This window comes from Anolis sagrei, chromosome 3, assembly GCF_037176765.1.
Source record: "Anolis sagrei isolate rAnoSag1 chromosome 3, rAnoSag1.mat, whole genome shotgun sequence".
In the NCBI taxonomy this organism is placed as follows: Eukaryota; Metazoa; Chordata; class Lepidosauria; order Squamata; family Dactyloidae; genus Anolis; species Anolis sagrei.
In genome coordinates, this window is record NC_090023.1 from 79809264 (window position 1) to 79833662 (window position 24399).

At 38.9% G+C, this 24399-nt stretch overlaps 2 protein-coding genes across 6 annotated transcripts in view; one reads left to right on the forward strand and one right to left on the reverse strand.

Annotated features, from left to right (window-relative positions):
* Positions 1–14148, forward strand: part of SRPX (sushi repeat containing protein X-linked) — a 46494-nt gene extending 32346 nt beyond the window's left edge. For both annotated transcript variants that reach the window (XM_067466747.1, XM_067466748.1), the window contains 8 exons: positions 651–842; positions 1875–2051; positions 5386–5512; positions 7587–7708; positions 10063–10242; positions 11984–12117; positions 13200–13321; positions 13643–14148. In XM_067466747.1, coding sequence (XP_067322848.1) covers positions 651–842; positions 1875–2051; positions 5386–5512; positions 7587–7708; positions 10063–10242; positions 11984–12117; positions 13200–13321; positions 13643–13823 — 1235 coding nt within the window. In that variant the 3' untranslated portion in view covers positions 13824–14148. The remainder of the gene's footprint in view (positions 1–650; positions 843–1874; positions 2052–5385; positions 5513–7586; positions 7709–10062; positions 10243–11983; positions 12118–13199; positions 13322–13642) is intronic.
* Positions 14149–19690: 5542 nt separating this feature from the next.
* The window catches only part of SYTL5 (synaptotagmin like 5), an 81625-nt gene continuing 76916 nt past the window's right edge, over positions 19691–24399 (reverse strand). For all 4 annotated transcript variants that reach the window (XM_060770160.2, XM_060770157.2, XM_060770158.2 and 1 more), the window contains 2 exons: positions 23974–24182; positions 19691–22907 (listed from right to left, as the gene is read on the reverse strand). In XM_060770160.2, the coding sequence (XP_060626143.2) occupies positions 22765–22907; positions 23974–24182 (352 nt within the window). In that variant the 3' untranslated portion in view covers positions 19691–22764. The remainder of the gene's footprint in view (positions 22908–23973; positions 24183–24399) is intronic.

Consider the following 24399-nt stretch of genomic DNA (forward strand, 5'->3'; position numbering starts at 1 on the left):
TATAAGGTAACAAATTTTATACAGAAAATCAAAGTAGCAAATTTTGGATTGCAGGAACAAACTTTTTTTAAAGGAGAGGATTTGCCTTAATTGTGGACAGTTGCATTTTTAAAAAAATCTACAACATAGCACCGGTGTAATGCTTTGTTCTGCAGGAAATTCTGTAAAATAACAGAGTAACGGAAGATTCCTATATATCTTTACTCTGAAGTAAATTCCATTAATTCCAGTGATATGTGAGTATAAGCTTGCACCCTTTTCATTCACAATTGATTTTGATAGCAGATAACTTTCCCTTTTGAGTGGGTGGACTTCTAATCTTTCTGACTGTCCACATGGTGGCAGACTTCACCTACAAACATTGAAGTAAGAGATGAGCCTTCATCCTGCCACTTATCCTTTTGATTTTAAGTTTTAAGGTTTCAGTGCAAACTTTAATACCAACGTGATTTACAGTTCACCACAGGACATACCTTGCCTTTGCTATAGTAAATTTGGAAAGAGGAGTGACACATTTCTGCATTTTCTTCTGTGTAATTCTATATTCTCAATAAACTTCAACCCATCCCCACCAATTAACGTATCCCATTGCTTTGTATATTTGATTTCTTGTTATTCTAATGTATTCCTATTTCTCTTCCTTTTCCCAGATACACCCTGGTGTTCTCCTATCAAGGTGAAAAATGGCTATGCAAGTTGCAGAAGCCCTCATGGAGGGTACTACAAAAATGTCTTGGGGACAAAATGTGACATACGTTGTCAGAAAGGTTATGAACTGCATGGTCCTCAGCAACTTATGTGTCAGTCAGACAAACGCTGGTCTGGGAAAGTTTTGTGCAAACGTGAGTGGCTCATGTAGAAAATCCTGTTTTATTTTCAGTGCTTCTGGCCGTCTAGCCTCTGATTGCATTTTAGTGTGTGAGTAAAAATAAAAGTCAAGTTTTAGTCAAATTATTTAACTTAGTTTATCTATGTAACCTCATGTAGAAGCATTGAATTGCTGTGTGGAAATCCTGAAGGAAAGTCCTGTACCCCAAGGTACGATCTTTCACATTCCACTGTCCCAGTTTAATCCAGATCACAGTTTGTCCTAAATATAGGTCAGGAACAAACAAGACACACCTTGATAAGGTGCACACAAGGTGTGCCTACTTAAGATGACTCAAATAAGTCGCCTCCTAGAGTAAATGGATCCACCCAGTGTATTGTTGCTTTGATAGTAATCTGTTGGCCAAAATGACCCCCACATTTCATCACACACGTTACTCTCTCCACACCTGACCTTCAGAAGCCTGTGTGTGTGTGTGTCAGACTTTTTTCTTTTGTACTTTTTCCTCTTTGCTTATGTTTGAATTCATGCCTAATTGTGCGCTTTGCATGAAAAAGAATTAAAAAATGTACATTATGAAACATTTAAACAAACCCTATTTATTTAGTTCAGTGACAGTGCATGGTGTTTCACAGAGCACGTGATATTGTGTGTTGAAAGACAAGTATTTTAAGAGGGAAGAGCTCTCTCTCTTCTAAACAAATTATACCATTAAACTGAGAAAAAACTCACAAATTGTACCAGAAGATATTAAGCAATACCAGCAAAAGAGAGAAACACATTAGGGACTGCTATTAGAAAGCAACTCCCCACTAAGGATTTTCTTTGCAAGCCTCCTATCAGTTTTAATCAATATATTGACTTGCATTTGTACAACAGCTTTTTGGAAATGTCTGTATTTTTTTTGAACTAGCCAGAAATCACACTTACATGTAAAAAAAGAAATTAGGAAACAAAGCTCATTTTTGAAACTTTTACTCTGATTTAAATTGCTGTATGTGCAAAGTCTGTCTATAATAATAATTCTATGTTGGTTTTCTCCTAGAAAAACGTTGCCCAACCCTTATGATGCCAGCTAATGGAGGGTTCAAATGTTTAGATGGTGCATATTATAACTCCAGGTGTGAGTACTATTGTTCACCAGGATACCAGTTAAAAGGAGACCGCATAGTACAGTGCATGGATAACAAAGTCTGGAGTGGAAGACCAGCTTCTTGTGTTGGTAAGTATAGAATCAGTACAGTGCACTATTACATTTGGAGGCCAAGGAAAGGGAGAATGGGAAGGATCATGAATAGTATCCTACAGTAAGGAGTGTGCTGTTCATGATTGCTCTCAGCTGTCTCCTTTGGCACCACAAAACCAACTAATGGCCAGATTTATCTGAGGATATATAAGCTGTGAAAGAAATGAAGATGACTTTGATGCAGATAATACATAACACATATGACTAAATAAATGTGTGAGAACACATTATGTTGACTGGTTCGTGGCACTATTGGCAGTGAAACATTTGTACTTTTCTGACCTCTTGTTTTACATTAAGACATCTTTTTCCTAATCTTATCATTGGTACCTAAACTCTCCCCTGGAAGCCAATGTAACTAAACTGCAGCTGTTGTACTTTGGACACATCATGAAAATGCAGGACACACTAGAAAATACAATAATGCATCCCAACAAAAAAATTATTGATGTCTTGGCTTTTAGACCTATTCCTGGGATCATTTGAGACACAGATTCAGAAAATTGCATTGTATAGACTGTATTATCTCTAGTTTCTTAGATATGGTTATCATGATGTTCTATGGGCAAGCAGATGAAGTGATATATGGCATATATTCTATATCTCAAAAAACTAGAGCTGATAGAAGAAAACTGGTGCCATTTTTGGAGTCAGCAGGTCACATATACCCCAAAACAGGTCTAATATTTGAGGCAACAGAATGGCGTGTTGGCTAAAATGTGGCTTGATAAGGTAGATGACATTAGAAAAAGAGGAAGACTGCTTTGCAGATGAATAGACTCAATCAAGGAAGCCACAACTGTTGATTATAGGGTAACTTGGAGGTTTTTCATTTGTAATCAAAGTCAAGTTGATGACGGTTGACAACACCAGGATATTAAGTGCTCAGTTTCATTGCATAAGTCATGGTAGTCAAATTCAAGTTACTTAAGGCTACTGACCATGAAATCTATACATTGCAGTATATGTAGCTCTCATGTTCTGCTTGTGGGATTCTTGTAGTCATCTTGGTAATCAGTCACTACATTTGCTGGAGTAGGCTTTTGGGCTGATGCAGCACATCTCTAATGTTAAAGTATCATCAAATATAAACATATAATATGAACATGTTTGTGTTACCAAGATGTAATTTGCAGTACTGAATGGCCTTGCTGAAACAGCCTATTACTGTCTTGACATTTTTGTCCACATTGTCATAGCCCAAATGTAAAATTTGAGCTTTTGTAATATTGCTGCAAGGAAAAAATATCCCATTAATTCACAGAATGCCACTCTTATTATAAATGAACAGGGAGATATGGGAGTTGTGTTTACCTATGATTGCTTCTATGCAGTTGTTTTAAAGCACTCTTATCCAGAGAGAAGGGTTCACTGATCATGAGGGTCTAAGGATGCTGTTCCTATAGTAACCCTGTTGTCTTAATGTATCCAAATCTGTATAATACTGTGGGAACTATGGTTCTTTATTATGAGAGTCTGATATTCTGAAATGGCAACTGCTCACCAAATACTTCTCTTACTCCTTTCTTTACCAGTAGCATATATATGTTTAGATGGTGTCTTAAACATTGAGATTTGTGTTCATGAACACAATTTTCTTTCTTATAGGGACTCCTTATTCCCATGATTCTTCTTATGCATTGTAAACAAGTGGTCCAATCAGTTATAAACTGGTAAAACCTGTAATTTGGCATGTTTTCCCCCTCAGTCTGTACTAAGAAGGACTGCAATAATATGCAGAGTCACCAGCTTCTTTTTATGGCAAACACATCAAATGTGTTTTAGTCAGAAGCAACTAACATAGTGTAAAGATTTTATTTATTTTACACTTTAAATGCTGAAAATGTAATATGTGTTGTGTTGTAGAAGGCTATCTATGTGGCAAGTGCTCTAATTAATAAACATTAGGGCTGTGTAAAATTTGTTTGTGCCTCATTTGTCATATCTATTTTGTAAGATTTGTACATACGACTCTATATTCGGAGGGTGCTTTGAATGAGATTTTCCTGCTTCTTGGCAGGGGGTTGGATTGGATGCCCCACGAGGTCTCTTCCATTCTTTGATTCTATGATTAAAAAATGTGAAGGGCACCCATGCAAAAACAAACAAACAAAAAAAAACCCAACAACTTAAGATTCAAAACATGGACCTATGACTTTTGGAAGAGTTATGTAAGTCTTGTAAATTGCTCCAGGCCTCCATTGTGGGCACTGCTTCTCCCCCAAAAGGACTGGGTTTGCTTTTCCCAAAGGGCCCTGTGGAGGATGGTAAGGCCAGAATGGAGGGAGAAGCCCTGCTCTTTTCCCAAAGGGGGTGGCGAGTGCGGAGGATGGAAGGAAAAGATGCCTGGCTGGATGGCCAAGCAAGGAAGAAGCCCCTCTGGCACATGACCAGCCCAGAGACAGGAAGAGACCACACGCATATTGAGGCTTTAACATGGGAAATGAGCTGAATTCTAGAAAATGTAGTTTAGGGTGGGACCTTTTGAATTCTCTGCCACAGGGGTCCTTGTCCTCCCAAACTACATTTCCCAGAATTCTGCTTACCGCCTTGTGCCTCCTTCTTCTCCTTGAAAGTTTTGGTGGAGGAAAACCCATGTGCATTCTCTAAAGGGATTTTGTGGTAAAATGGGATTGTTGGGAGTTGAATCAACCCTGTGAGGTAGACAAAATTGAGAGCAGTAACACCAAAATTTACCTAGTAGATTGCCTTTTCCTCTTCTTCCTCTTCTTCTTCTTCTTTCAAAGGCTAGATGTGCATCTGTTGGGGGTGGTTTAGCTGTGCTTTTCCTGCCTGCCAGAAGGGAGTTGGACTGGATGGTCCCTGGGATTTTTCAGTTTAATTCTGTTAAGTTTATGTTGGTTAAAATTCCCTAAAAATCAGTGGATGTGTAAATATTTCTGAAATTTGGGGTGGGGGTGTGTGATGGTCTGGTTATGTTGTATAATTGAAAATAGAAATTCAAGGAGACAGCTCTTGTAGTTTTTTAAAAAATATATTACTCATGAAAACAACATGCGGGTTACAGTGGTAAATGCGTTCTACCATTGTAGCAAGTTGCACTCTGATAACTCTAAAAATGAGGGAGAAAGGAGCCTCAGGAGCTCCTCCCCTTGAACAATTACACAATGAAAAAGTAACAAACATTTTGTTAATTTGTTATAGTTGCAATATGGATTCCTTATAATATTTTAGAAACACTTAGAAATGATCCCCCCCCCCATTTAGTAATGCTTGTACTGTGTTTATATTTCATTATTAGTACCATTTTAAGCCATAAAGTAATACTTATGTATGTGTTTGTTTATAGACACAGAGCCTCCTAGAATTCAGTGTCCAAGTATAAAGGAGAAAATAGCAGAGCCCAATAAATTGACAGTCCGTGTGTTTTGGGATACCCCAGAGGGACGGGACACAGCTGATGGCATTTTGACAGAGTAAGTGAAGAGGTTAAACTACAGAAAACTATTGCCTGTGTGTTGTTGTATTCACATCCAATTTGGGAACTTTCCATAAGCAACCTGTGGGTTGAGAAAATTATTTAAAAATGACCAAAAATGGACAAAAACATGTTCCTCAAACATAAGAATCCCTGATCAGACAAAACCTGAACTGATGAGAATCTTTGTATTTTAGGATATATTCTACCAAAAGGTGCATGTGGTTGTTTTATGCAAAAAATAGTATTTCCTGAGCAGCACAGAAACGTTAATTTTTTCTGTACAGAAAATGCTGTAGTTGATGGTTTAAGGTAATTCGAGTCATCACTTAAACCCTTGCTGAAGCAAGTTTAAGAAGCCGCTTCAGCATGGGTTTGAGTTCCCATACTTCTTCCAAAAATCTGGTCTTTCCTGGGGGAGGGGGTGGCTGCATGATTAATATCAGGATTGCATGTAGCCATGCCAGAAGCCCTCTTAAAAATTAAAAAAACCACCATTAAAAAAAACCACCAGCCACCATTAAGGTGCTCCTTGTGTTCTCCTGGCATGAAGAAATATGTGCCAGGTGACCAGGAAGAGGGGGCCAAGAGGAAAATCGGCCTTTCCCCCGCCCCTGGTCTCCTAGCACATGATTTCTTTGATTCAAGAGGATGCAAGGAGCGTATTAATGGCAGCCGGATACGTTTTTTTAAGGTTTAAGGGATAATTGGGGAGCTGGGAGAGAGGTGTTGGGTGCCATCCCAGACCTTTGGGCTTCAGGAGTCCAAAAGGTTCAGCATGGCAAATGGGAACTCACCCCCAAGTAGTTCCAGGTAGTCCTGGAACTACCTAGGGGTGAGTCCCCACAGGCCCAGTACCCTCATTTGATCCAGGCTTTTCTGGAATGCCCAGATCTATACAACAGCAATAATAATAATAGTTATTATTATTGCTGTTGTATAGATCCAGGCATTCCAGAAAGGCCATCTCCCCAAAGGGACTCAGGACAGCTTACAAAGGGACATGCCTAACAAATACAGGTTAAAAACAAGCACAGAAAATACAATCAATAACAAAATCAATAAACATAATAGTCAGACAACATCATAAATACAAGATAAAAACAATATTATTGCTGAACAACAAAATGATGGCTTTGGGCTCATGATTCCTAAGTGCAATGATTCCTACGTAATGCCAGGGGAAAGTGGTGTATTTAATTAATTATGAATAACTGAGGTTATTCCAAATTAATTCATTTTTACTGAGAGGATTGTTTGGAATCCCCCAGTAAAAACCCAGACAGGTCTCAGTTTTAAAGCCTGCCTGGATGGGCCCTCAATCCGCACAAACTTCGCATGGAAAACATTTTCTGGACATGAAACAGCATTACTCTGTATAGTGTTCATAGACTTTATAAACATTAATTGCGGTTTCTTTAAAGAAAATTATTGAATAATTACAGCTCTGTGGAAGTGGACTTAGTCTATGATAGCTTTTGCTACCAACTGTTTTGTACCAGCTAGCATCTAAAGTGAGTACATTTCTAGTGTGAGTTGAATTCTTGACTAGACAGACATTTGTCCTGATCCAACATAGTTCTTCCTACATCACATAGGCAAGCTGTAGAGTTTAGAACTACATTTAATATGTATCCAACCTCTGTGGCAAATATTCACCAACAGGTTTATGTGGTATTTATTCCTAGACCTTTTCCACACATCTGGATAAAATCCATATTGAACTGGATTATATGGCAATGTGGACTCAAATAATCCAGTTCAAAGCAGATATTGTAGATTATCTGCTTTGATATTCTGGATTATGTGGCTGTGTGGAAGGACTCCTAGTTTTCTAGATAGCAATAAAATAAATTTGCCTACATATGCAATTTAGGAACTAGGAGTAGATCTATTAACTTCAACAGAGCTGAATGTATTTTTGGTTATGTATTGCAGCCAGTGGGATTATTTTGGAAAAAAGTATATTGTGCATTTGTGGTACAGGGGAGCACCAACCATTTAGGCTTGTGTTTTCTAAAAAGCCATTCTTACAGCTCCATTCCTTAGTCTGTCTTTATTTTGTTTTTTAGTGTTACTTTGAAAGGACAGCCACCAGGATCATATTTTTCAGAAGGTGATCACAAAATTCAGTACACTGTGTTTGACAGAGCTGGGAATAAGGGAACATGCAAATTCTTGGTCAAAGTCAAAGGTAAGAATATTTGGTTCCTAGAAAAAAAAAACCCACAAATATTGAACATGGATGTTTCCACAGAGGTGGTAAAAAGGCTAGATCTCTCTCTTTCTCTCATGCACAAACACCTGAGATGATTAAACATTTTAATTGTTGTATGTGTGCTAGTGTTTCCAGCTATATCAACATTATTTGCTACACAAATGTTTAAAGTGACATGCTCCTTTTTTCCTTTGTCAAATTCTTCTTAGTGGAGTTATCCAGCTATGTTCAAGTGTCCAAAGACAAAAGAGTAAGAAGTAACTGCAAGGGGCATCCGTAGGTGACTAGCAGTCTTGTTCCTAAGGAGTTTCTTCAATAACAGGGCCTCCATTTTGGTTCCATCTTATGGAACAACTGTTTCTTTTAAAAATATTTTTTACATGCAACACAGAATGTTAAAAACTAATGACTGGATGGCAAATGGTGCTGGATACTGGATTGCACCAAATTCTGTGTGCCCGATACAGATTTCTTTGCCTCAAAATGCAATACAGCACTCTTACTAGAGTGCTTGGAGGTGGATAAGCATTCCCTTCCTCAGTCCAGGGCTCACTTTTTTTCAACAGAAAATGACGGCAAGGTCAATTTCTGGGTCAGGAGAAAAAAGGCTCTCCTGGGCCTAAATAGTTTGCCCCTTAACCCCTGAAATAACGAGACAGACAACAAAGGTATGGATTCAAATTGGGCAACTTTTATTGAATGTTACCTATTTAACTTCACCTGAACTAAACTAAGTGTCAAGGAACTTGGTGGCAAGCTGAGGCAGCGTCCCCAGCTACTGAGTGTGTGATGTCAGTGTGCCCTGGATCCCCAACCAGGCAACCTGAAGGTAAAAGTCTGGAGAAGCCTGTCCAATTATTGATCTCAGCTTCTCTCTTAACTGGGCCAATGGATGTCCCCTCACCCATTTGTTGACTTCTAGGTGAGTGTTTGTTGTACAGTGCCCCCCACCCTTGATGGGTGCCATGTGTATACCTCCATGTCAGTGTTTTCCTGAACTATTTATGCTGGCCTAGTTAAACCAAACCACTCCATCTAGCCCCTAATAACAGTATAGGGTAGGCGAAAAAACCCCCCAGAACATGAGAGGCAAAAAATTCCTACCCGGCTCCAACGGGCAACCAAATATACTGTCAATGGGCGGGAGTGGCGGGCCGAAAGTCAGACAAGACTGAAGGAGGGGAGCTGGCTCACGAGGTAAGCCAGCCCCCGCCCCTTTTCCAGGAGGTTCTAACTGGAACCTCCCATTCTCTCCCTTCAGGGGGTGGGGCAAATCGCTCTCCCCACCAACTGTGTTGGTGTGGAGAGTCCCTTGCAGAGCCAAAGGCATGGAAAGATTGTCCATTCATAGTACACCCAAAAGGATACTGGCTAAAACTTTGTTTAGATTTTGGGAGACCCTGAGACAAAAATGGCCTGGCATACCACTTCCCTCCCCACCCTGCTGTAGTAGAGTCCAGAAGTTATGTTCATTCTGTATTGCTTGTTTTAGTTTTTAATTGACTAAGTGTCACAAATGGTATTGCCAGGACCCATACAGTTTATGTGGTTCAAAGTTAACTATTTTTTCTCTCAGCTCTTCCATTATTGAACTGCATAAGATAGCTTGGTCAAGTATTACATTTTTGTTCCCACAATCATTGTTGACGTAGAAATTATGTAACAAAATGTAATTTTTAATTAATGATTTGAAATTATTGTCTGACTCAATTTCCTTTTGATATACTTGGTATAATCAGTTTTATGCCAAACAAAATTATGCATAATACATTTTTTCTCTCAAGCACTGAAGTGATTTTCAATATGTAAATGCTACACGGTGCCACAGCAATTTCCATATTTTCCATGCCTTGGGGAGGGGAGAGGGGACAAATTTCCCATGTTCACTTTACATTTTTCAGAAGGTTTATATCTCTAGCCACATCACTAGAGGTGTTTCTGCCTTTTGGAACTGGTCACAAGGGGCTGCGGTTGGGAGGTATTGCTACCTTTCTGATCCTGTTGAATGTTCTGGATGCAGAAGGTCACCATTGGCTCTTATATATATTAAATTAACTATAAATCCAAGGGTGCAGGTATTTCTGAAATGTGATAACAATCTTGCATTGCTCCATGTTGTAGTCATTTTTTTCTATGGCCCCCTTCACACACAGCTATATAAAATCCACATTGAACTGGGTTATATGGCGGTGTGGACTCAGATAATACAGTTCAAAGTAGATATTGTGGATTATCTCCCTTTATATTCTGGGTTATATGGCTGTGTGGAAGGGCCCTGTGTAAGAAGAAACAGCAATTTATGTACTGCCCCTGTTGTTTTGTGTTTAAAGTCAGGCGCTGTGGGAAACTGAATGCTCCAGAAAATGGCTACATAAAATGTTCTGGTGATGGCAATAATTATGGAGCAACCTGTGAATTTTCCTGCATTGGTGGTTACGACATGCAGGGAAGCCCAGCAAGAGTTTGCCAATACAATTTGGGCTGGTCAGGAATGGATCCAACTTGTACACGTACGTGTGTAATGAATAATTGCATGAATTAAGGAATAAAGTAAGTAAAAGGGAGTATGTGAGGAGGATTCTGTGTGCAAATGGGGAATTTGGTTCACATAATCACAATTATTGGTTCACGTGCTTCAACACTTGTAGAGTGTATGTTCATGATTAAGTAGGTGGAATATTGCTAATGGGTTAGGTATAGTTGTATCCATGGATTCAATCATCCAAGGCTTGAAAAAAATCAAAAAGCAATGTTTGATTTTTCCATTTTAATATAAGGGACAGCATTTTACAACTCCATATAACAAAACCTGAATATTCACTAATTTTGGTATCCATGCAGAGTCTTGCAACCAAATCCTAGGAGATGCTAAAAGCCCATTGTGTATGTTGCTAGGTTGCTGTGTATACTGATGACAACATTTTGCTTGGAAAGTCAGAATTTAATTGTGTTAAAGTCAACCTATTTCTCCTCTTACGTAATGTTACTGTGCCACAGAAACTCATGAGAAATGGCACAAATGGGATAGCTTTCCATTTACTATTGCTAGCTGTTACTTTTAAACTCTCTCTGATTTAAAAAGAAGCTTGCAGTATATATTTCTGTAAGACATACTTTGTTAGAGCTGTGCTCAGAGATAAAATGGAGATCTTTCTTTGAATACAAGAATACATTGATAAATGATTATCTGGCTACAGCCATTATTTGTGGATTTTTTTCCTACTGTAACTTAGGGAATTTCATTGAACACTATTCTTATTCTATTGATTAGTTGCTTGTTCTTGATAGGAATTAATTACCATGCAACCACCCACATTCTTCTGGGGTATCATAAATATTGACAGAGTAGGTATCATTTAGCATCTGTGAGAAAAAGCAATTTGTTACAGTTTGAGAGTGAAAAGATTTAAGCATACTTTTCTCTTCTATTCTGGTTACTTAGATATTTACTACAGCATTATCAATAACGGTCACATTGCTATATTTATTGTGGGAAGCCAAAGATCAATGATAGTGCAGCAGTCAAGCAAAGATTTGCAGGGTTGAAATCTTTGTATATTTGGATTACTTTTGGATTTCCTCTATTAAAGTTATGCCTTGAAATTTGTGTGCATATTTAAAACATACACGCAACTGATGTAAAATACTGCTCTCTGTAGTTTCAGACTCTCTTTGTAGGCCTAGACTGAAGAACTATTAAGCTGGCCAACTGCATTTAAAATCTACTTCATTGTTTACTGGTAGAAGAGATACTGTGCAGTCATAAAATCAAGGGTCTGTGTCCTGCAAGGGATCCCAACAGGGTTTTCTTCATAAGATTTTTTCAGAGAGGGTTTGCTTTTGTCTTCTTCTGAGCCTGAGTGTAACCTGCCCAAGATCGCCCAGGGGATTTCCATGGTTTAGCAGGGATGCAAACCGTGGTTTCCAGATTTGTAATCCAATGCTCAAACCACAACACCACAGTGGCTATCTCCTGTTTTGAATAGAGCTAGCATTTAAAACAATGCTATGAGTTAATACCTTTTCACTTTCAATTTTATTTCTATTTGATCTGAATACTTTACATCCGTTGTGAACAATGTCTAGTCATTCAGGTATTGTTGGGCTGCAAGTCCAATCATCCTTCACTGTAGGATGTGGGAGGGACAATCCAGCAACATTTGGTAGGTCACAAGTTGCTCATTCTTATTCTAAATCATTTTCTCAATTATTCCACCTGAGTGAATACATTATTTTTGCATATAATTTCAGCCATGAGCATTAATGTCGGTGTAAGGACAGCAGCAGCCCTCTTGGATCAGTTTTATGAGAAACGAAGGCTGCTCATCATATCAACTCCAACTGCAGCCAATTATTTTTATAGACTGCAACTGGGAATGCTGCAGGTAAGCACAAGCCCCTTTACTAGGTATGAAGTCAGTTCTTCTCCAAAAGCAATATAGATGAACTGTGGCCACTAACATTACTTCCTACCTTCAGTTTAATATAAATAATGGATTAGAAGATCAAGTGATATGCCACTTCGCAAGAGTCATGAGGCGCACTTCATCTATGGAGCCCTACACTGTGGTGCCCATCACACGATGCACACTCATTTCTGACAGGGCTCCATAGATTAACTGTGGTGCAAGCGTCCTACAACATTTCGGCCAGAACATGGGAGGCTTCCTGTGTTCTGTACGGAGCAACAGTGCCAATGTGGAGGGAAGTGTTGCTGTGGGTGAGGCGGGGTGCAGGCTGACAGGATTACTCCGCCACCTTGCAGATTCACCACAGAGACTGGTGAATCCCCCGCTGTCCCTCATCAATGTTATGAGCTCCTTAGAAGAGGCTGCATCTGGAGCAATTCCCCACTCCATTCTGGAGACCTCCAATCTTTCAGAGTGGATATGGGAAGGGCATGTATGAGAATCTCCAAACCAGACTGAAAAAGTTCAGCTCACAATGCCTCAAAATTTACTCTATAGAAACATTGTACAAACCTAACTAGGAAATGTAAGCATATCTGCTTTCTTCAGAAGGTAGGTACTTGCTTTTAATAATCCCTTTGAAGCTGGGTCTTTGCTTTTAATGTAAGAGATGGCTTAAAATTATTACCCTTTCCTGCATTGTTTCCAATTTGATACCAGTATTAGTAACAAGAAAAATCTGAGTATATGAAACTGGTTTTTTTTTTTTAAAAAAGAAAGAAATATCCATCCTCTCTTTAACCCTGTTTTTACAATCTTTAAAGACTGGGGCTCTCATGTTTCTTAATCCAGTGGTGAATCCACTAGTGTAGTTCTGAATACATGTAGTCTTTCTTGGATGAAGCCTATTGTAAAAAAAAAAATTAATTACTTAACGTATAAAATATGCAAAATACCTCTCTTCCAGACCACCAAATACAGCATTTTTATAGATATTATTTCTGTCGTAAATTAATTTGCTTCATGTCTTTATCCATGTCTTATCTGATTTATTTTAGCCAGCACTGTGTGGGCTTGATCTCCGACATGTTACAGTGATTGAGTTGGTTGGGGTCTATCCAGCACAGATTGGAAGAATAGGATTAAGACTGATGCCTCCTGCCCTTGCTTTGCAACTCAGGTAAATTAAAACTTATTTAACAGTAGGTCCCAAAGACTGCCCCTCATATTTGCCCATTATTTTCTAATTTGAACCATGCAAGATAAAGTGCTTCCTTCCAGCAATGAATATACTGTCTCAATATATGTAAAAGCTGTAATTGCATACTCTCTTGGCTTTTATTCCATGTCCAAAAAGGGGGCTATTCCTTCTTTTATGTTGACAAATACATTAATGGGAAGTAATGTAAGATATCACTGGGCAAGATAGAGGACTATACAGTTCAAATCGTATGTACACAACACAAACAAATCTAAGTCTTTATTTTTTTCACATCTTTAGGCTGTTACTTCGTATTCCCCACTATAACTTCAATATGGTGGTAGTTGACAAACATGGTGTGGACAAAGAGCGATATCCTTTCCCAGCAACCCCTGCTGAGCTCTTTACTCTCATTGACACTTTCCCTCTGAGAAAAGACGAGATAAAATTACAAGCAGAATCTGGCCAGTCTTGTCCCTGATTCTGGATCCCAGACGTCCAGATGCCGGTACTTTTGCTGTCTACATTTTTCCAGTGCTATGCAGAATATAGAAGTATGGAAATAATTGTTGTACAGGTCTTTTTAAAAATTTGTATGAGTTTAGCCTTTTATGAGTTGTGAAACATCTTTTTCATTTATATATGGTGCCGCTTTAATTTAGGAGTGTTATTTTCCTCTATGGAAAGTCTTGTGGACTTATTGAATTGCCTTAACTTTTCAGAATAACTTCAAACATTATTTCACGTGTAAATGTTCTTTTCTTTTTACAGATCTTTTATTAATAAAAATATTGTTTTGCTTTTTTGTTGTTCTAGTCTCACTTATTTGAATATGAAATCAACAGCATTGAGTTGACCTTGAACAAGGAACTAGGGACAAGCTAAGGAAAGTGAGAACATGCAATTTTCATTTTTACTAGCAGAAAGCTTCTAATCAGTATCTGCCAGAAAGGCAGAATAGTGTGGCTTGGGGCTCTGCCACCTTTTATTGACGGACTTCAGATATGATGGACTTCAGATACCCAAGAGGAACAATTAGTATGGCCAATGACAAGTAAATAATAGAAGCTGAAGTCAAAACCATCTTAAGGGTGAGAGGTTTCACATTCTGGCATTAAATTTCAACAGGGACAGATGCAAGGTACTCCACTTAGGCAGAAAAAATGAAATGCAAAGATACAGAATGGGGGACGCCTGGCTCGAGAGCAGTACATGTGAAAACAATCTAGGAGTCCTTGTGGACAGCAAGTTAAACAGGAGCCAACAATGTCATGTGGCAGCAATGATCCTAGTAGTGGAAAGACCACATGCGCAGTATGGAAGTGCTGTCTTTGTCAAACCAGGCCTCCAAGTCAGCAGTGCCCACAATACTGAAGAAAACAATATCGAGGTTCTAACAGTAGAGCTTAATAACATCACCATCACCTCTGTGTACAAGCTCCCAAATGAAGAGTTCTGCTTCTCCTCCCCTGAGAACTTTGACAGGCACCAAAAGGCGGTAGTAATTGGGGACTTCAACTGCCATAGCCACGTATGGGGCTATGCTCAAGAGGATAAAAATGGAGAGGCTGTCCTGTCCTGGTCTGAACTGCACAAACTATCACTCATCTAGGGAAGTAATGCTACCCCTCTATTCTGCCTTGGTTAGACCACACCTGGAATAATGTGTTCAATTCTGGGCACCACAATTCAAGAGAGATATTGAGAAGCTGGAATGTGTCCAGAGGAGGGCGACTAAAATGATCAAGGATCTGGAGAACTAGCCCTATGAAGAGCAGCTTAAAGAGCTGGGCATATTTAGCCTGAAGATGAGAAAGCTGAAAGGAGATGTGAGTTCACGGTGAGAACTCCTAGCAATGAAACTGGAGTAGATACATTTAATTGATTGGTGAGCCAACACATACATAAATCCCATTGGTGCAGTGGATCTACTCTAGCGAGCACTAAAACAACAGGATTTAGGTCCTGGGCTGTGGAGATGTGCCTACTTAAATATCTTTTGTAACACTTGTGGGGAATTTTGCTTTCTCCTTTAGGAAATTAGTTACTGGTGGCCCCTTTGCTTGGTTCAGCAAGACTCTTTACAACCAGTGAACTATTTGGAAACCCAGCAAGTACGCTGTACCTGTCCATAGCAATTTTAGTTGAGGAAGGAAATGTATGGTCCTCCTGATTGTGTTGAACAGCACCGACCTCAGAAGCATTGCCCACCGAGAGAGATGGCGAAGGATGCAATCCAGCTACCGCTGGAGAGTCACACATTTAATCTTTATGTAATATTTGTGTTGAAGTATAAAATGTAGTCCTCCGGTTTGATTTTATAAACAAAGTGTATCTCGGTTTTTCTCTTTACAAATTCTGAAATAAGCATTTAAATGTTTACATGGCATTTTTCAGTTATACACAGAATAAAATCTTAAGTTACCATAACTATAAATAAGCTTAAATATTGTTCCACAAGGAGAATCTAGAAACAACCCCCCCACCCCCCAAAAAGCCCCCAAAAAACCAGCGAATTTGATGAGAGACAAAATATCATACCTGATTTTTGGCACAACTTATAATGGACCTGCATTAGGTTATCATTGATACTTGCCCAGCTGAAGTGTTTCAAATGCATGGTCATAAGAGAAATAAATACAATAGAAAGACATTTTAATATATTTTGCAAACACACTCAAATGATTTTGTTAATAAAAAGTGTTTCTAATATAGCTTTTCGATTTATCTCAGGACTATATATGAAAACATTCAGCAGGACAGTTGATAATGCATGTTGTCAATATAAGTTATTGCCACACATGAATTGTTCTCTTGTGAGATATGGGAAGAAAACAGCCCAATCATCTTTTGAAAAGCTAAGGATTATACTTGGTTGCATTATGAGAGGGAACAAAACAATTTGACTATTTAATGCTAGAGAGCCCCAGCGCAACTAGTGCAAACTGAGTAATTCTCATTGTGAGTCTCTTTTCTATTGCAACTCTCATAGCCCATCACCATTAGTTATTTTGGTTCAGGTTAAATGACTGCATTCCCATATCAAGAAAACCATAAGTGCCCTACAGTGACTTAAGGGTATATCTTACCCTGTGGGATTTAGAGGATCTACTCTTAAATGCAATTGACATCCTAGAGATTCACATAATTGCCACAGAACAAAGAAGCAGCATCCAGGGTGCTCATACATATCTGAGATGTAAAATTTTGGAGCATGGAGAAAACAGAAATTTGCAGATTTTTTTTTAAAAAATTGCAATACTTAGTATCCTTTACATATCAAAGTCACTTTCCTAATAAAATACATTATATACAAGTTGGTTTGGTATGAAATTATCACGTTTGATATATTAAAAATAGAGTTTTTTCAGAATGTATTATAAATGGGACTTTTAATGATTTCTTTGTTACAAACAGAGCTTCAAAATTCACCCGAACAATAAGGAAACCTTTTCCCTTCTTTCTGGAACTGGCAAAACCCCAAATAAAGACAGAAGATGCCATGAACATTTTGTCACTATTAATTCTTAAGACACACTTAAGGCATTCATTCTCATAAAATGGACTAAAAAAAGGAAAATGATCTGATAGCGTAGCAGTCTTCCACAGAAGTCTTTCTCTTACATACTTTTAAAAAATTATTTTGTGACAAAAAGTAATTGAGAACCTTATATTAAATATTTTAGTCACCATTCCTAAAAAAAAAATAGCCCATAATCTATTTTCTCCAATTTTCCAGAAAAAAGGGCTTTGGGAAAAATGAGTGGGAGTTTAATTTTTACGTTTTCTATAAGAAATAAGCACATTTGCATGTAGTGGATTTTTCTTCCAAATATGTGGGCATAAGTTCGCAACCACCACTATCTTCCACTTTCAACATCATCCAAAACAAATGTTTTTCATATCATTCAAATATTAAAATTGTTGGGCTTTAGACTTTTAAAAGATGACCTAAACAGGCAAATGATGAAAGTGTTTTTTTAATCATATCAGAAGCGACTTGAGAAACTGCAAGTTGCTTCTGGTGTGGGAGAATTGGCCGTCTGCAGATACGTTGCCCAGGGGGAGCCTGTGGGAGGCTTCTCTCATGTCCCAGCATGGGAAGCTGGAGCTGACAGACTGGAGCTCACCCCATCTTGCGGATTCAAACTGCTGACCTTCAGGTCAGCAGCACAAGGGTTTAACCCATTGCACCACTGTGGCTCCTATGAAAGAATTGTCATAAATGTTTAGAAAACTAGCATTTTTTTTTGTATTTTGCAATCTACATTGCAATCACTGGGTTGTAAGTTTTTTGGGCTGCATGGCCATGTTCCAGAAGCATTCTCTCCTGATGTTTTGCCTGCATCTATGGCAGGCATCCTCAGAAGTTGTGAGGTCTCACAACCTCTGCAGGTGAAACATCAGGAGATAATATTTTAGAATATGGCCATACAACCCAAAAAACTTACAACAATTCTGTAATCTGTTTCTGTGGTAATATGCCAAAGTGTGATAATAACTGCAGAGGAATGTTTTCAAAGGTGCCGCACTATCTGCACTCTGTACTTATTCTGAATCAGAGCTAGATGAAATGATAGAATCAGTAATAAGATTTCTGGGATTTATTGTACAGCAAAGCAAAGGTTTTTAAGCAAGACATTATTGAACAGTACACAAGGTACTCAAAGTACTCCCAAACACATGATGAATCAGCACATAAAATCAGAATCACTTGAAAAGGAAAAATCTGCTAAGTAGCAAATAACCTTTACTGGTCCCCTATATTTGTTTAAAAGAAGATCAAAACAAAAAAAAATCCTGGTTGGTGCTGTACACATACATAATCAACAACCCTGGTCTTATGGGGAATTGCGAATATTTCATAGTGTCAATTACCACAAAGTATCAAGGCCATTTTACAGCATGAATTGCAGGATAAAAATGGAACAAGCACGTCTTGAACACTGAAGTGGTCCCAAGCTACTGGTGTCATGCTATTTATGAATCACTGCTCTTCATCTTCCATCTACTAATGGAGTTCCTTGCCCTAAAAAACCTGCTTTACAAATGAAGTCTGATTCACATGCTGTATTTTACCACGTTATGTATTAAATAAACTCCCCTCATATAGGCACAATTCTACAAAGCCAAAGGCTTTTATAGCTTCAATCTATGGAAATAGTAAAGCCATATTTAGTCATACTTAGAGCAGGTCATTTCGAATCAATGAACCTACAAGGGGCCATGACTAACTTACATCCCATTGATTTAGAAGGGTCTAGACAGGACGGCATACTGGTTTGAGTGTTGGGCCAAGACATTAGGGCATTGGCATTTGAGACCCCACCCAGCTATGGAAACCCACTAGGTGACCTTGGGCAAGCCACACTTTCTTGGCTTCAGAGGAAGGCAAGGGCAAGCCTCCATTGGCCAAATTCAGCAAAGAAACCTTTGTGAAGGTTCATCTTAGGGTCACCATAAGTCAAAAATGGCTTAAAGGCACACAACAACAAAGTCAACATTCCCAAGTTTGGATCTGATGCTATCAGCTCCAATAGATCTATATAATTCTCCCCAAAGCATCTATTGATTTTTTGGCCAAGCTTCTAGATCAGCTACTTAGCTACATATACTTAGTAGCATTCCTATCCCAATGCACCTTCACCCCCTCTTACTGGGCATCAACATCCATAATCACTTAGGTCTGTTCTCCTATTTGGCAGACTCCTGTTCCATTCCACTCCCACAAGCAATATCTGGTCCCAGAGAAGCAGAATCCTTATCGAAATTCCTTTTGCACTTGTGGGTAGAGAGTAGAAACATCAGACTGATTTGCTCCAATAAACTGGAGAACAGACTCCTGAAACTCAAGCCACTTATACACAGCTGCATAAAATCCAGATAATCTGCTTTGAACTGGATTCAGTGTAGACTCAGATAATCTAGTTCAAAGCAGAGAATGTGGATTATCTGCCTTTATATTCTGGATTATATGGCAGTGTAGACGGGCCCTCACAGCAGCTGCTGCCCAGGCCCCTTCCACACTGCCCCTATATCCCAGGATCTGATGGCAGATTTTCTGCTTATCTCAGATTATCTGGCAGTGGAAACTCATATAATCTAGTTTAAAGCAGATAACCTGGGATCAGATTCTGGGATACAGAGCAGTGTACAAGTGGACCCAATAAGTCAGGACTGACCAGCAGCTGCTATCTGGTAAGGCAGCTCCCTATTGCAAAAAGACTCATTTACGTTCATGACGCCTCATTACCACTACTACAATGTTTCTATTTTTCATATTGCTTTTCTTTGGCAGTGTTATTTTGAAATAACAAAATATTTTCAAGTAGCTTTTAACCCCCCCCCCCCCCCCCGATACTTTACAAATTTGGTCCATGCATGAATTAGTTATAATGCCTAATTCATATTTAAGGGACTTATTATGTGCATCCCTGCCTTGGTGCTGACAACTTTAATAAACATTTGCAGGGGATAGTTGTGCTATGTTATATTACTTAATTCACTCTAGGCTGGTGTTCTGTTAGCAGCACATTCATGCATAAATTAACCTTTTTATTATTGTGGAGACTGGTATTCCGTCCCTCCACAGTGACCAAAGCCCTGCCCCCACTCCCCCAGATCTACCAAATACAGAGAGTCCCCAAGTTACAAACAAGATTAGTTCTGAAAATTTGTTCTTAAGTTGAATTTGTTTGTAAGTCAGAACAGGTACGTCTTTAAGTGTAACTCCAGCCAAAGATAGATAGATAGATTGGGGGGGGGGGGGCTTTTACACAGCTGTATACAATCCACATTATCTGCTTTGAACTGGATTATATGGCAGTGTAAACTAAAATAATCCACTTCAAGCCAGATAATGTGGATTTTCTGCTTTGATAACGGGATTATCTGACAGCGTAGAAGGGGCCAGAGAGAGAGAGAGAGCACTTTGGATATAACACAAGGAAGGGTAAACAGCCCTGTGATCTTTGCTTTGCTATCTGTGCCCATGTTCAGAAGATTTCACCTCACTTTCTGTCGCCGTGAGAATTGGATTTTGAAATGTTTGGCTTGTTGTGGAAACAAGGATTGGTGATAAAGCTTCAGTGCAGACACCTTTTCCCCAGGATAACTCTTTCAGGAGCAAATTTCCCTTCCTAGGGGTGGATTTCTCTCACTTCCTGTCCCCCCCCCCCTCTTTCTTAACTATGAGTCAGGCCCGTAGCCAGAATTTTGACTCGGGAGGGGGGGGGGCTGAGTCTGAGTGAAAGAGGGTCTACCCTAGCAAACCTTTTGTATCGTTATCCCAATACTCCCATGCATATGAGTTATATTGAGCATGGTGATCAGATCATGATATGAATAAATGTAACAGTATAAATAATGTACCAGTTAGGCCTTTTCACAGACCACCATGAGAATTTGGGGGGGGGGGTGTGAAGCCCCCAAAGCCCCCCTGGCTACATGCCTGCTATGAGTCACTTGTAAGTCAGATGTTTGTAACTGGAAGATTGCCTATAGTTGCTGAAGTCTGCCACCTATGGTCATTCATACCTGGAAAAGAGTGACCAGGGGTGGGATCACAGCACCATCTGGTTGTGCCCTTGTGGTCAGATGCATTTGACACTGGTTGATGCAATTGCTACACATCTAGCTATGAGAACATGTCTGGATGCTTCTGTAACCCTCTTAATCTCTTCACTAGGCAAAAATCACCACCGGTGGGAAGTTTCAGTGGATGGAGTCATGGTAAATGGCTCAGTGTAATGTATTTTTATGAATAAAGAAGTTAGGTAAGTGAAGGCAGGACTTCAGATCCTTTACGTGTATCATTCCTTAAGTAGCAGTTGCTTTACAGCCTATATAAAAGACAAGTCAAATCAAAAAGAGTCTGAAGGAACAAACAGAGAAGGGGACGAGAGCAATGATACTAAAATTATTAGTTTTCAAATGCTTAAAAAGATTTAAGGGGGAGAGGAACATTTGATCATTCCATATTTTCAAATAATAGGGAGGTAGAATTAGTACAATGATTAGGAAAAACAACTCTTAGTGCAGTTTATCATCACAGTAGAATATCCTTCCATTGGAGTCCTTCTCCTTCAATAACATCACAGACTGTTTGTAACATATGCAAGAATAAGTCCGTATCTTGGTTGCAGTGGGGACTTGTATTTTCTTCCATCACCTGCAGTGACCAATACTCTCCAACACAGTTCACAATTTCACTGTGAAAGACCCCCTGAACTGACAGGCATCTGGCTGGGCTTCTTGGCCCAATACTCCTAGATCACATCATCCCAAGATCCTGGCAGATCTCAGCAAAAGGTGTTATCAGTCTGCATCTAGATAGGACGTAGTCCTACAATTCTCTGATCACACCAACACCTTAAAGGATGATGGGGTGTGTGTGTCTACTGTAGTAAAACTGTGAGTCTCGAGGATGATGAGTGGGGACTATAGCAATTTAGGATCTCAGCTATTGTCCTCAATGGATTAAACTTCGTATCTTCAGAATAAGACATTGTAATGTAACAGCAACAATTTGTCTGGTTTGCTTGTTTGCTTGCAATATATATAGGCTTGACTCTGAAGGAGCTTTGGGTGGTGACGGCTGACAGGGAGCTCTGGTATGGGCTGGTCCATGAGGTCACAAAGAGTTGGAAACGACTGAGCAAATGAACAACAACATATATATATATATATATATATATATATATATATATATATATATATATCTCAAGTGCCAGTATTCAGTAGATTCTGTGAACCACTAATGATGTTTAGGGGGCTCTTGCCATTTTGTATTCCAGCAATAGCAGCTGGTCTCTAAAAAACCCACACACAGCAGTTTTGCTTGTAAGTTAGGCACAGAAAGATTCATGTATTGCTCATTAGCGAGCCCACAACTGGGAACCATTTATGGAAATGAGTTTGCAGGAGCTTGGACATGGGAGTAGGAAATAATTACAGCCAAAAAGTAATTGTTCTTGCAGGTTGCCTGAAATCTGAAAACCCCCCTCATCCCTTAGCTCATTTTGAGTGCCCTAACTCAGACTATTAATTACACATTTTAAATGAGAAAATACATGTTAAAACAATCTTAACTTAAGAAGAACTGTTTAAATTATGTTCATTGAGGCATTTTAGAGGATTTTATTCCAGTGACTGAATAGTACCTGGGAAATCCAGTCTCCCAAGCGCATTGCCAAATTCTGTTGGGCAAAGCCGAAAAAGTGGCACAATGTTTATGTAAGAAAGTGCTAAATGCTTTTATAATTCATGGCAGGAGCTTTAAAGTCTGTGTTGAATAAGTATTTGTCTTTCCTATTTTACATGTGCAAATTATTACAGAAGGTGCTCCACTGTAGGTCTAGAGTTCATGGCACTGTTGTGTACACAAGATACCTGGAGTGAATCTTATACAAATAGCATTTCTCTCAGAGTTTGCGTTTTCCCATGCTAGATCTCAGCATTAAAACACCTTCTACAGAATCTCCAGGACAATCAATCATTTGTTGCCAAAGAAGCTGCTCTTCCCCCTGAGAATCCATCCAGTCCACTTCTTTGCCATTACTTATCCCTGGAAATAATAAAATAGCAATAGTCAACATATTGGAGGGTTAAGAGAAAAATACAAAATCAATTCTATCCAATTTAAAAACTTTGATTTTTCCTTCTGTAAGTTCCTTCAGGTTCCTTACAGTTCCTTCAGGTTCACTTACTATTCTTATTCTTTCCATTAGAGAAAAAAGATCCCAAAATCAAAATGTTCTGCTGTTCAAATAAGGGATGTGAAAGTAGCATTTTATTGCATTTTATTAATGGGAATGCACCAGGTTTTATGTTCTGTGTAAGGACACAATGAGAGGGAAGTATTATTCCCATTTCTTATTTGGTGAACTCTGGTGTAAAAATGAAATGTACTGCAATAGCATTGGAAGATTTCTCTATATTGGAAGGCTTCTTTCAGCCCCACACTTTCCAGCCAGGACCCTCACCTCTCCGCACAGCAACCCAGCTCCCCTTCCCCTCCCCTCTCATGCAGCACACACCTTCTTCTCCTCCTCTTTCAGCGCCAGTCTTTCCCACTTTTCTTTATTCATATACACATAGCAGTGCCCCCAAAATGTATAGTTAAAATAAACTATGGTGATTATTGGAAGGATAATTAGCACATTTACATTGAAAGTTAGAATAATGATTCAATCAAAGTTGGACAGTCTTATCTTAAATTACAGTTTTATGTAAATATTCAAAAAATTAGCCTACTGATGCCCCAATTAATGTAATTTTATTGGTATCTATTTTTATTTTAAAATTTGCCAGAAGCTGCTGTGTTTTCCACCCTCAGGTTATACTCAAGTCAATACATTTTCCCAGTTTTTTGTGGTAAAATTAGGTGCCTTGGTTTATATTCGGGTCGGCTTATACTCAAGTATATACAGTATGTTAGTTAAACATTTCCAGCCTCTGGTTTAAAGGCTAAAAGCTGAGTTCTGGGGTGAGGGTTAAGACCCATCATCCAATAGTAAATTAGCTAGCTCTTGAAATGAACTTGTAGCAGTATTTTTTTTCATTCCAACAACTTCTTACACACCAAGGGAAAGAAAGCAACAGCTCCTATCCAGTTCAGTTACTGATCTTACCGCTTCCAGTATTCAGGCGAACGCCTCCCAGGAAGATATTGCTGGAAAGGGACTCCTTGTCCCAGACTGTGAGTTCTACACAAACATTGTGTATATCTCTTGGATTCAGGCCACTAAAAGTGAAGGTATGGTTCCACTGTGGATTAACACTCTTTTTTATTACATGGGTTTTGTGTTTGGAAGCTTTATTGTTGTCTGGAAGGAGGTATCTAAGAGAAAATAGGAAGAAAACAAGAGAAGATTACATGTTTGTTACAATGTCACTACAATTATAACTACTAGGAAGAGATATTCATTAGAGCCTAATGGGACATGGTGGTGGAAAAAGAAAATATTAGGGCAACACCTCTTACTGGACTAGGAAAAGTATGCTATGCCGGCAAATTGTATCATATTTTCAACTCAATGCAGAAGCAAACTATAAAA